At 38.8% G+C, this 12,701-nt stretch overlaps 1 protein-coding gene across 3 annotated transcripts in view; it reads right to left on the bottom strand.

Moving 5' to 3' along the window:
• Positions 1–12,701, bottom strand: part of Ralgapa1 (Ral GTPase activating protein catalytic subunit alpha 1) — a 234,562-nt gene that overhangs the window by 93,335 nt on the left and 128,526 nt on the right. For all 3 annotated transcript variants that reach the window (XM_052185821.1, XM_052185824.1, XM_052185823.1), the window contains exons 26-29: positions 11,844–11,969; positions 10,768–10,826; positions 3,540–3,648; positions 2,007–2,117 (exon numbers count right to left, since the gene is read on the bottom strand). In XM_052185821.1, coding sequence (XP_052041781.1) covers positions 2,007–2,117; positions 3,540–3,648; positions 10,768–10,826; positions 11,844–11,969 — 405 coding nt within the window. The remainder of the gene's footprint in view (positions 1–2,006; positions 2,118–3,539; positions 3,649–10,767; positions 10,827–11,843; positions 11,970–12,701) is intronic.

Genomic DNA, 12,701 nt, shown 5'->3' with positions numbered 1-12,701 from the left:
ATTTTAGAAAAGGAATATTTAAGATATGTATCTGTAACATATGTAAATATAGTCTTTGGTAAAAGAGTGCTTTAAATTAACACATATTAAAAGCACCAAAAGTTTCATAAACATATTAAATAAAGAACATGACAAACACTTCTGGGTTCAAGTTGCCTGCCTATCTAGGCCTCCTGTGTAGCCAGGGTTACAAGAATGTGCACCATTCCCAGGCTTTTTGTTTTAAAGGGATATTTAATAATCTATGTGAGTATTCTGTCTGCATGTTTGTATGTGCACCATGTTCATCACTGGCCAGGAAATCAGAAGGTGCAGATGGTTTCGAGCTACAATGTGGCATCAAATTTGGCGTTTCTGGAAGAGCAGCAAACATTGTTAGCCACTAAGCCATCTCTCCACCCTATCCCTTAATTTCTTCTCCTCTTCTTCCTTCTCCTCCTCCTCTTCATCTTCCTCATCTTCTTCTTTTTTACTTGTATGTCCATATGAATATTTGTAGGTTTGCATGCTGTCTGTGTTTATGAGTGTCCAAGGAAGCCGGATGGTGGTACCCATGGAGCTGGGGCTACAGAAGTTGGGGGCTACCTGATGTGAGTACCTGGATTGAGCTCAGGTTCTCCGGAAGACTAGTGTAATTGTTAAGTCAACTCACCAGCCCCATTCCCAGCATTTTTTTGAAATTTATGTGCATATATGTTTGTCTATGTGTGGGTCTGTACACATTGGTGCAGGCTGTGTGGAAGTCAGAGCCATTGGATCGTCCTTTAGCTGGAGACTTAGGCAGCTATAAGCCACTTAGCTTGGGTCTGACCTCTAGTCCTTGCAAGAACACTAGAAGCTATTAACTGCTAAGGCAGTTCTTGATGCCCTCCACCCCTATTCTTAGCTTTTATTCAATTTCTTTTGTAGACATTTGGATTGAACCTAAGCCTTGTTTGCTACACAAGTATTCTACCATCATGCTACATCTCCAACTCATTAAAAATCACTATTTTGAAACAGGTCTCACTAAGTAAGTAGTTCAGGGTGTCTCAGAATATGTTATTCTCTACCTCAGCATCCCGAGTAGCTGATATTACAGATACCAGTTTCCATAACTCAGCCTTTTCAGTTTTGTTTGCATGGTGCAAATGTAGTAAAGATACTAGTACAAACTCTGTGTGTGCCTGTGACAGTGCATGTGCATGTGTGTGGAGGCTAAAGATATATTTATGTCAATATAAATCCTACAAAACAAAGTGAGCTACGATTTAATTAAGATACAATGTACACATAAGAATCACACTGTTTCAACCCAAACCGAAAATTTACATAAATAAATAATGTATTCAGAAAACGGCTTTATTTAGTTCTCTCTTAAATAAGGTAAAGGGGTGGAGGGACTAATTTCTTATATTAAAATACGTTAGGGAACTGCAGAAATGGCTCTGCAGTGAAGAGACTGGCTGCTTTTCTATAGGACATTCAATTCTTAGCACCAGGTAGTGCAGAACCTTCTGAAACTCCAACTTCAAAGATCTGTTACAGACTTTTGGGTTCTTGTAGGCCTAAGCACACAAGTGGTGCACATACATACATGCAGGCAAAAACACTTTCACACATAAAATAAATGTATCTTAAAAACTAACCAGGAACATACACGACAGTCTGAGGCCCTTGGCACAAATATAGCAGAGGTCTGCCTGGCCAGGCCTCAGTAGAAGATGTGCTTATTCCTTGAGAGACTTGAGGCCCCAGCGAAGGGGAGGCCTAGTGGGGCAGAGCACACTCTTGGAGGCAAAGGGGAGGAGGAATGGGATGAGGAACTGTGGGAAGATGGGGGGGGGGGCAACAACTGGAATGTTAACAAAATAAAAAAATACAAAGAAATTATCAGGTAAAATAAACAACAAGTATTTACCTATGAGAAAATCAGTACCTATTAAAATAACCTCATATTTCAAGGTATCCATATTTAAGGAGAAATTTTACAAGCTTATAACAAAAAATAATGAAAACGTATTTACCTGAATAATTTTCACGGGAGACTCTGGCTGGTAGGTCTGAAGCCGAGGCACATAGTGAGCCAGCATATGGAGCATGTTACAGGCTACATGGGCAACTGTTTTATTAGTAAACTGCAACAACAAAAACCATTGTTATAAAAACTTACTCATGTATAGTCATCAATATTAGTTTCTGATCATTTAAATGCTTGTTTCCTTTTATCATAAATTTCAGCTATTATACCATACATCCCTCAAAACTTGTATTTGCAGTTTTTATTCTGCTCTTCACTTTGCTAAGCAAAGTGCCTCAAACATAGCATACAATCAGAAATCTGTCAATTAACCAGTACTATTCTAATGTGCTTACTATGTAAATTATATATTTAGTCTTAAACAGATGGGATTAAAAGTTTGAAGACAAAAATAATAGACATGCTTTCAGAACGAAAAATATATTCATATAAGCAAGGCATGATGGGGCATATTAATTCTGGCACTTATAATGCTAAAGTAGGAAAATAAGTTCACTGACAGTCTGAGTGTTCTACTGAATTAGGTTTAGCCTAGGCTAAATAGTGAAACTTTGTCTTAAGCAATAAAGAAAAACAAACAAACAACCAAACAAATAAAACCAAAACCAACCAATCAAAAAACCCCAAATAATACCAAAATAGAATAAAAATATTAAATTTAATTCAGACTTTCCAAATGACTAGATTATGACTATTTTTTTTTCATGAGTGGAGGTATTCTGCCTGCACATGCACCATGTGTGCCTCGTACCCAAGGAGGCCAGAAGATGACACTGGGTATCTTGGAACTAGGGTGTTCTGAGTTGTCATGCAGATGCTGTGGAACTGAACTCAGGGTACTCTGAAATAGTAGTAAGTGCTCATAACCACTGTGCCATAGTTTCTGCCCCCAGATTACTACTTCTGAACTAATTCTATTCTTGCTATAAAGAGGATATTATTAATAGTAAAACCAAAAGCCAAAAATCTCAATAATTTAGGAAGATAAGAGAGTAAGTCACAAAAATTTAGTTAAAAACCCAAGAGCTCTGGGAAGGTAGTTCTGCCTGTGTCTACAGCCTGTGACTGTGATGCTGCCCTCAACATACACAGAGACATAGCCACTCTCTCCCTCCATACTTCTCCCGTCTCCTCTCTACCCTATCACTCTTTTTCTCCTCCCTCCCTCCCTCCCTCCCTCCCTCCCTCTTTTCCTCCCTCCCTCCCTCTCCTTCTCCCCCACTCCCCGCCCCACACACACAAAATCACAATCCTCCTATATATGCTGCTTTCTTTTTCTTAAATGGCTGGTTTCTTTTTAAAATGTCATTTACGTGTTTTTTTAGGGAAGAAATCAAACACAGAAACGTTCAGAATGAGCTCATTACAAAATACCTTAGACTTAAGAGTGGGACCATTCTTAAGGTGAGTTAGAATCAAAAGGTTAATGTACTAATAAATGATGAAAACAATCATTCAGTGTCTGAGAAAAACCATGTGTTCTAAATGATCTCAATATATTTCATTATAGTTTTCTTACCTTTAATGAAACACAAATTACATTCAGTGCTTCTTTAATTTGAGGATGATGAGATTCGTGGACTAATTCTTCACAAATCCAAATACCTAAGCTGCAAAGTGCTACACATCTGGGGGGGAAAGACAGCAATGACACAGGGGACAAACAATTAAATAAAACAAAACAGTATATTCACTGTTTAAGAGAATCAAAGACTTTGTTACTCTATAAGTTAGTTGATGGTGATGAAGTTACTCTATAAGATAGCTGAAGAAAAGAAAGTGGACTCATAGAAAAAATAAGGTAGTGTTCCTTCTGTTTCTATTTTATTAAATAGTTGGAGGAATATTGGTATTACGTCTTCTTTGAAGGTCTGGTAGAAATCTACACTAAAGCCATCTGGCCCTGGGCTTCTTTTGGATGGGAGGTTTTTTTTTTGTTGTTGTTGTTTTGTTTTTTAATTTTTTTATTCGATATATTTTTTATTTACATTTCAAATGATTTCCCCTTTTCTAGCCCCCCACTCCCCGAAAGTCCCGCAAGCCCCCTTCTCTCCCCTATCCTCCCACCCACCTCTTCCCACTTCCCCGTTCTGGTTTTGCCGAATACTGCTTCATTGAGTCTTTCCAGAACAAGGGGCCACTCTTTCTTTCTTCTTGTACCTCATTTGATGTGTGGATTATGTTTTGGGTATTCCAGTTTTCTAGGTTAATATCCACTTATTAGTGAGTGCATACCATGATTCACCTTTTGAGTCAGGGTTACCTCACTTAGTATGATGTTCTCTAGCTCCATCCATTTGTCTAAGAATTTCATGAGTTCATTGTTTCTAATGGCTGAATAGTACTCCATTGTGTAGATATACCACATTTTTTGCATCCACTCTTCTGTTGAGGGATACCTGGGTTTTTTCCAGCATCTGGCAATTATAAATAGGGCTGCTATGAACATAGTAGAGCATGTATCCTTATTACATGGTGGGGAATCCTCTGGCTATATGCCCAGGAGTGGTATAGCAGGATCTTCTGGAAGTGAGGTGCCCAGTTTTCTGAGGAACCGCCAGACTGATTTCCAGAGTGGTTGTACCAATTTGAAACCCCACCAGCAGTGGAGGAGTGTTCCTCTTTCTCCACACCCTCTCCAACACCTGCTGTCTCCTGAATTTTTAATCTTAGCCATTCTGACTGGTGTAAGGTGAAATCTCAGGGTTGTTTTGATTTGCATTTCCCTAATGACTAATGAAGTTGAGCATTTTTTTAAAGATGCTTCTCCGCCATCCGAAGTTCTTCAGGTGAGAATTCTTTGTTTAACTCTGTACCCCATTTTTTAATAGGGTTGTTTGGTTTTCTGGAGTCTAACTTCTTGAGTTCTTTATATATATTGGATATTAGCCCTCTATCTGATGTAGAATTGGTGAAGATCTTTTCCCAATTTGTTGGTTGCCGATTTGTCCTCTTGATGGTGTCCTTTGCCTTACAGAAACTTTGTAATTTTATGAGGTCCCATTTGTCAATTCTTGCTCTTAGAGCATACGCTATTGGTGTTCTGTTCAGGAACTTTCTCCCTGTACCGATGTCCTCAAGGGTCTTCCCCAGTTTCTTTTCTATTAACTTCAGAGTGTCTGGCTTTATGTGGAGGTCCTTGATCCATTTGGATTTGAGCTTAGTACAAGGAGACAAGGATGGATCAATTTGCATTCTTCTGCATGCTGACCTCCAGTTGAACCAGCACCATTTGTTGAAAAGGCTATCTTTTTTCCATTGGATGCTTTCAGCCTCTTTGTCGAGGATCAAGTGGCCATAGGTGTGTGGGTTCATTTCTGGATCTTCAATCCTGTTCCATTGATCCTCCTGCCTGTCACTGTACCAATACCATGCAGTTTTTAACACTATTGCTCTGTAGTATTGCTTGAGGTCAGGGATACTGATTACCCCAGAATTTCTTTTGTTGCTGAGAATAGTTTTAGCTATCCTGGGTTTTTTGTTATTCCAGATGAATTTGATAATTGCTCTTTCTAACTCTGTGAAGAATTGAGTTGGGATTTTGATGGGTATTGCATTGAATCTGTATATTGCTTTTGGCAAAATGGCCATTGTAACTATATTGATTCTACTGATCCATGAGCATGGGAGGTTTTCCCATTTTTGAGGTCTTCTTCCATTTCCTTCTTCAGAGTCTTGAAGTTCTTGTCATACAGATCTTTCACATGTTTGGTAAGAGTCACCCCAAGATACTTTATACTGTTTGTGGCTATTGTGAAAGGGGTCATTTCCCTAATTTCTTTCCCAGCCTGCTTATCCTTTCAGTATAGGAAGGCCACTGATTTGCTTGAGTTGATTTTATAACCTGCCACTTTGCTGAAGCTGTTTTATCAGCTGTAGGAGTTCTCTAGTGGAGTTTTTTTGGGTCACTTAGGTAGACTATCATGTCATCTGCAAATAATGATAGTTTGACTTCTTCCTTTCCAATTTGTATCCCTTTGACCTCCTTATGTTGTTTAATTGCCCGAGCTGGTACCTCAAGTACAATATTGAAAAGATAAGGAGAAAGGGGGCAGCCCTGTCTAGTCCCTGATTTTAGTGGGATTGCTTCAAGTTTCTCTCCATTTAGTTTGATGCTGGCTACCGGTTTGCTGTATATTGCTTTTACTATGTTTAGGTATGAGCCTTGAATTCCTGTTCTTTCCAAGACTTTAAGCATGAAAGGATGCTGAATTTTGTCAAATGCTTTTTCAGCATCCAATGAAATGACCATGTGGTTTTTTTTCTTTGAGTTTGTTTATATAGTGGATTGCATTGATGGATTTCCGTATATTGAACCAACCCTGCATTCCCGGGATAAAGCCTACTTGATCATGGTGGATGATCGTTTTGATGTGTTCTTGGATTTGGTTGGCAAGACTTTTATTGAGTATTTTTGCATTGATGTTCATAAGGGAAATTGGTCTGAAGTTCTCTTTCTTTGTTGGATCTTTGTGTGGTTTTTGGTATCAGCGTAATTTGGCTTCGTAGAAGGAATTGGGTAGTGTTCATTCTGTTTCTATTTTGTGGAATAATTTGAAGAGTATTGGTGCTAACTCTTCTTTGAAGGTCTGATAGAACTCTGCACTGAAACCATCTGGTCCTGTGCTTTTTTTTGGTTAGAAGACTTTCCATGACTCCTTTTATTTCTTTAGGCATTATGGGACTGTTTAGATGATCTATTTGGTCCTGATTTAATTTTGGTATTTGGTATCTGTCAAGGAAATTGTCCATTTCCTCCAGATTCTCCAGTTGTGTTGAGTACAGGCTCTTGTAGTAGGATCTGATGATTTTTTGGATTTCATCAGTTTCCGTTGTTATATCTCCCTTTTCATTTCTAAGTTTGTTAATTTAGATACTTTCTCTGTGCCCTTTGGTCAGTATGGCTAAGGGTTTATCTAGCTTGTTGATTTTCTCAAAGAACCAGATCCTGGTTTTGTTGATTCTTTGTATGGTTCTCTTTGTTTCTACTTGATTGATTTCGGTCCTGAGTTTGATGATTTCGGCCCTGAGTTTGATGATTGCCTGCCTTCTACTCCTCCTGGGTGAAATAACTTCTTTTTGTTCCAAGGCTTTCAGGTGTGTCATTAAGCTGGTAATGTATGCTCTATCCATTTTCTTTTTGGAGGCACTCAGGGCTATGAGTTTTCCTCTTAGCACTGCTTTCATTGTGTCCCATAGATTTGGGTATGTTGTGTCTTCATTTTCATTGTGTTCTAAAAAGTCTTTAATTTCTTTCTTTATTTCTTCCTTGACCAAGGTATCATTGAGTAGAATATTGTTCAGTTTCCACGTGTATGTGGGTTTTCTGTTGTTTTTGTTGCTATTGAAGACCACTTTTACTCCATAGTGATCTGATAGGAGGCATGGGATCAGTTCGATCTTCTTATATTTGTTGAGGTTTGTCTTGTGACCAATTATATGGTTGATTTTGGAGAAGGTACCATGAGGTGCTGAGAAAAAGGTATATTCTTTTGCTTTAGGATAGAATGTTCTCTATATATCTGTTAAATCTAATTGGTCCAAAGCTTCAATTAGTTTCATTGTGTCTCTGTTTAGTTTCTGTTTTCCTGATCGGTCTATTGAGGAAAGTGCAGTGTTGAAGTCACCCACAATTATTGTGTTAGGTGCAATGTGTGCTTTGAGCTTTAATAAAGTTTCTTTTACGAAAGAGGGTGCCCTTGCATTTGGAGCATAGATGTTCAGGATTGAGAGTTCTTCTTGTATTTTTCCTTTGACCAGCAAGAAGTGTCTCTTAGAGTCTCTTTTGATGACTTTGGGTTGAAAGTCAATTTTATCTGATATTAAAATGGCTACTCCAGCTTGTTTCCTGATACCATTTGCTTGTAAAATTGTCTTCCAGCCTTTTACTCTAAGGTAGTGTTTGTCTTTGACCCTTAGGTGTGTTTCCTGTAAGCAGCAAAATGTAGGGTCCTGTTTATGCATCCAGTCAGTCTATGTCTTTTTATTGGGGCATTCAGTCCATTGATGTTAAGAGATATTAAGGAATAGTGATTGTTATTTCCTGTCATTTTTGACGTTATTTTTAAAATTTGATTGGTTAACTTCTTTTGGGTTTGATGAAAGGTTACTATCTTGGTTTTTCCAGGGTGAAGTTTCCTTCCTTGTATTGGTGTTTTCCTCCTATTATCCTTTGTATGGCTAGGTTTGTGGATAGATATTGGGTAAACTTGGTTTTGTCATGGAATATCTTAGTTTCTCCATCTACGGTGATTGAGAGTTTTGCTGGATATAGTAGTTTTGGTTGGCATTTGTGTTCTCTTAGAGTCTGCATGAGATCTGCCCAGGATCTTCTAGCCTTCATAGTCTCAGGTGAAAAGTCTGCTGTGATTCTGATAGGTCTTCCTTTATATGTTACTTGGCCTTTTTCTCTTATTGCCTTTAATATTATTTCTGTGTTTAGTACATTTTGTGTTTTGATTATTATGTGACGGGAAGTATTTCTGTTCTGGTCCAGTCTGTTTGGAGTTCTGTAGGCTTCTTGTATATTCATGGGCATCTCTCTCTTTAGGTTAGGGAAGTTTTCTTCCATAATTTTATTGAAGATATTTGCTGGCCCTTTAAGTTGTAAATCTTCACTCTCATCTATGCCTATAATCCTTAGGTTTGGTCTTCTCATTGTGTCCTGGATTTCCTGGATATTTTGGGTTACAAGCTTTTTGCATTTTGCATTTTCTTTAACTGTTGAATCCATGGTTTCTATGGTATCTTCAGCATCTGAGATTCTTTCTTCTATCTCTTGTATTCTGTTGTTGATATTTGCATCTATGTCCCCTGATTTCTTCCCAAGGCTTTCTATCTCCAAAGTTGTCTCCCTTTGTGATTTCTTAGTTGTTTCTACTTCTGATTTTAGATCCTGGATGGTTTTGCTTAGCTCCTTCACTTGCTTGTTTGTGCTTTCCTGTAATTCTTTAAGAGATTTTTGTGTTTCCTCTTTCATGACCTCAGCCTGTTGACCAAAGTTCTCCGTATTTCTTTAAGTGTTTTTTGTGTTTCCTCATTATTGGCTTTTGTATTCTCCTGGATTTCTTTCAATGATTTTTGTGTTTCCCTTGCAAGGGCTTCTAACTTTTGATCCATTTTCTCCTGAATTTCTTTAAGTATGTCCTTCATGTGTTCCTGTACCAGCATCATGACCAGTGATTTTAAATCCAAATTTTGTTTTACTGGTGTGATGGGGTATCCAGAACATGCTGGTAAAGGAGAATTGGGTTCAGATATTGCCATATTGCCTTGATTTCTGTTAGTGACGTTCCTGCGTTTGCCTTTTGCCATCTAGTTCTCACTGGTGTTATTTGGTCTTGTCAATGCTGGACTCACCAGTGCAAGCTGCCCCTTCCCAGGTGGCCTCTGGTGCACAGCTTACCTCCTGCACTGCCTGGAGACAGGGTGCTGTTGCCCAGGCTGTTCAGATCCCGAAGCAGACACCTGAAGGCTCCCGCTGGGGCCTGCTGGATTCACAGGAGCACACCAACTTCTCCCCGCTGGCTGCCCAGAAGCCCCTCTTGCCTCTTGTAGGACCTGGAGATATGGTGTTGCCGCCCAGGCTGATCTGGATCCTGAAGCGGAGAGATCTGAGGGCTCCTGCCAGAGGCCTCAGGACTGGAGCCTAAGCTCAGTGCCACAGGAGCAAGCTGTGCTGTGAGCTCCCAGACTGCCTCTGGGCGCACACCAGGTCTCCTGCACTTCCTGGAGACCCAGTGCTGTGGCCCAGGCCATTCAGATCCCAAAGCAGGCACCTGAAGGCTCCTGCTGGGGCCCGCTGGATTCACAGGAGCACACAGACTTCTCCCCGATGGCCGCCCGGAAGCCCCTCTTGCCTCTTGCAGGACCTGGAGATGTGATGTTGCTGCCCAGGCTAATCTGTATCCGGAAGCAGAGAGGTTTGAGGGCTACCGCCAGAGGCCTCTGGACTGGAGCCTAACTTCGGTGTCACAGGAGCAAGCTGTGCTGTGAGCTCCCCAGTTGGAAGTTTTTTAATGACTTTTATTTCCTTAGAGAATATGGGACTGTTTAGTTTACCTGCTCTTGATTTAACTTTAGTACGAGGTATCTGTCTAGAAAATCATCCATTTCATCTAGATTTCCCAGTTTTGTTGAGTATAGGCTTTTGTAATAGGAACTGATGATCTTTTGAATTTCCTCAGTTTCTGTTGTTATGTCTCCCTTTTCATTTTTGATCTTGTTAATTTGGATACTGTCTCTGTGCCCTTTGGCTAAGGGACCAGTGAGAGACCCATGAAATAAAGTGGAGAGAAATAGAGGGTACCCAATGTCTTCCTTTGACCTATGCACATGCATGTAGGAGCACCTGCATAGCCATGTGTACATATTCATGCACACATACACACATGAAAAGGGGAATTAGGAATCTTCTGATAGTCTATTAAAATAAAGATCAATAGGTGACTATTAAAATATACTACTATATATCTCTTGTAATTGTATATATCTCTTATATACAATTTCCATAATATAAATATTTTAATGAACACTGATATCTACTGCTGTAATTCAAAGTACTTCATAAGGAATGAAATATGATGATTAAGTAAATGTACTTAAGTAAGATTAAAACAAGTTATTTTAGTTATGCAGGATGAAAACTTTCAGAAGTCTGGAATAATTTGAAATGTAGTAATCAATTTTTACAAAATACCAAGAATGGTAGTTATATTAATTGTTAGGTTTAAGAATAACTGACTTACCGTGCAGGACCAGAGGGCTCATCTCTTGCCGAGCTTAATACAGTTTTAATTATAAGTTCCTAAAACAAAAAACAAAAGAATTAATGGAAGGAAAAAAAGGGAAAAAGAGAAAAAGAAACACAAGAAATGAATAAGATTTCATGTTCTAATTCAACAAATAATAGCTGGCCATTCTAGGCCAGCTAGTGCTCTGGGAAGTAGAAACAGAGTGGTTACGTAGACAGTCTGATCTTAGCATTATCCTAAAAAGAAACTAACAAATCATGAACTTTGTAACTAAATGACTCAGTCACAGAGTTAGTCACTATGGGTCACACTGCGGGCCCAGAGCCTTGACAACAGCAATTTTCCCTGCACTCCCCTCTCTTGCTCCAAGAGGTATTGAGTCCATAGGACTAAACACACGATCATGTCATATTTTCTCTTTAAACAGAGGCTGACTTCTGCAGAGGCTCCAAACAACCTTTTACTAGTTTTCTTTTTTCTTTTTTTGGTTTTTTCAAGACAGGGTTTCTCTGTGTAGCCCTGGCTGTCCTAGAACTCACTCTGTAGACCAGGATGGCCTTGAACTCAGAAATCTGCCTGCCTCTGCCTCCCAAGTGCTGAGATTAAAGGTGTGCACCACCACCACTTTCTAACCAGGGTTTGCTGTCATGCCTGCTCCTGATGACTGTGCAGGTCCTTTAATGCTGCAGGTATAGGAGACTGCCAATTCAAATAGCAGAAAAGTTCTATTTCTTTGACAGAATTTATCAAAAAAAAAAAAAAGTGGAAGTCAAAACATTTAGCTTTAGTTTGGCATCTCAATCTTAGAAGCTTGTATTAGCAGCACAGGTCTTGGGCCCCAGGCTATCTGAACACATGTTCAGTGAGTGAAAGAATGACCCCTAAGGGACAGACATGTGAGGAGGTTCCAAATGAGAAAAGGTTTCAAGGCTTTAAACCTGAAAAGGCTTTTGCTTATAGTAGATACTCTAGTTTGATGCCTGAAGCATTAACATTCTTTAATAACTAGGTGTCAAACAGAAAAGGGAGAAGACTGATTACATCTTACTGTACTTTATCTTATTTCTTACCTTAACATCTGTGAATTGAGACACAGCAATACCAGGAATGTTGGGATGGAGAGCAGGCAGTTCACAATACAAGTTGGGAAAGCAAACTAAAGATCCCAGAAGAACTTGTGCTTCCACTCTTGGTGCCTATGTATCGGATTTAAGCAATCTTTAAAATGCTGTTTAATTTTGTCTTTAAACTACCATTAGAATATTCTGTGATATAATTACACTCCTCAGGGCAGTGAGAGCATGAAGAGACTCAAAAAGGAAGAAGAATGCCACAGTTAGGTTTCCATCTGGAATTTCTAAAGAAAGTATGGTTAATTTCAGTAAATATTGGACAAATAGCAAAACTTTCTTGCAAAGTGACCAATAAAGAAAAATTATCTGCAGGTAATGAATTTTAAATAGGAATATAAGTTGGTACCAGCATACCTGCAAGCTAAATAAAGGAAAATGAATACTTTGTTTACTTATTGAAAGACAGTGACTTATTGCTATATAGGCCAGGCTGGTCCCAAACTAACTTTGTAGCCCAGCCTCCCAAGTGCTGGATTTAGAGGCATGTGCAACCATGCCTAGCTAAATTATTTTAAATGCAATTCATAATTCATTATCAATTATCACGTTCAATGTTCACTATTGTTCACTAGATGATGACTTAGTGTCACTACTTTAGGATAAGTAAAAAGGAATTAAAATGTTTAGTTCTGTCTCCAAGAAACAAGTACCAGGCTAGATGGCTTTTACCTTTTAATGGATATTTACCAACATTATTTATGTTGGTATTATTATTATTTATATTAACATATTTATGTTAATATACATCCTACAGTAAAATGTTGTCTTTCATTTTATTAAGTCAATTCTTTATAC

This window comes from Apodemus sylvaticus, chromosome 6, assembly GCF_947179515.1.
Source record: "Apodemus sylvaticus chromosome 6, mApoSyl1.1, whole genome shotgun sequence".
Taxonomy (NCBI): Eukaryota; Metazoa; Chordata; class Mammalia; order Rodentia; family Muridae; genus Apodemus; species Apodemus sylvaticus.
The sequence above is the reverse complement of the archived record's forward strand: the minus strand, read 5'-3'. Positions and strand labels throughout refer to the sequence as shown.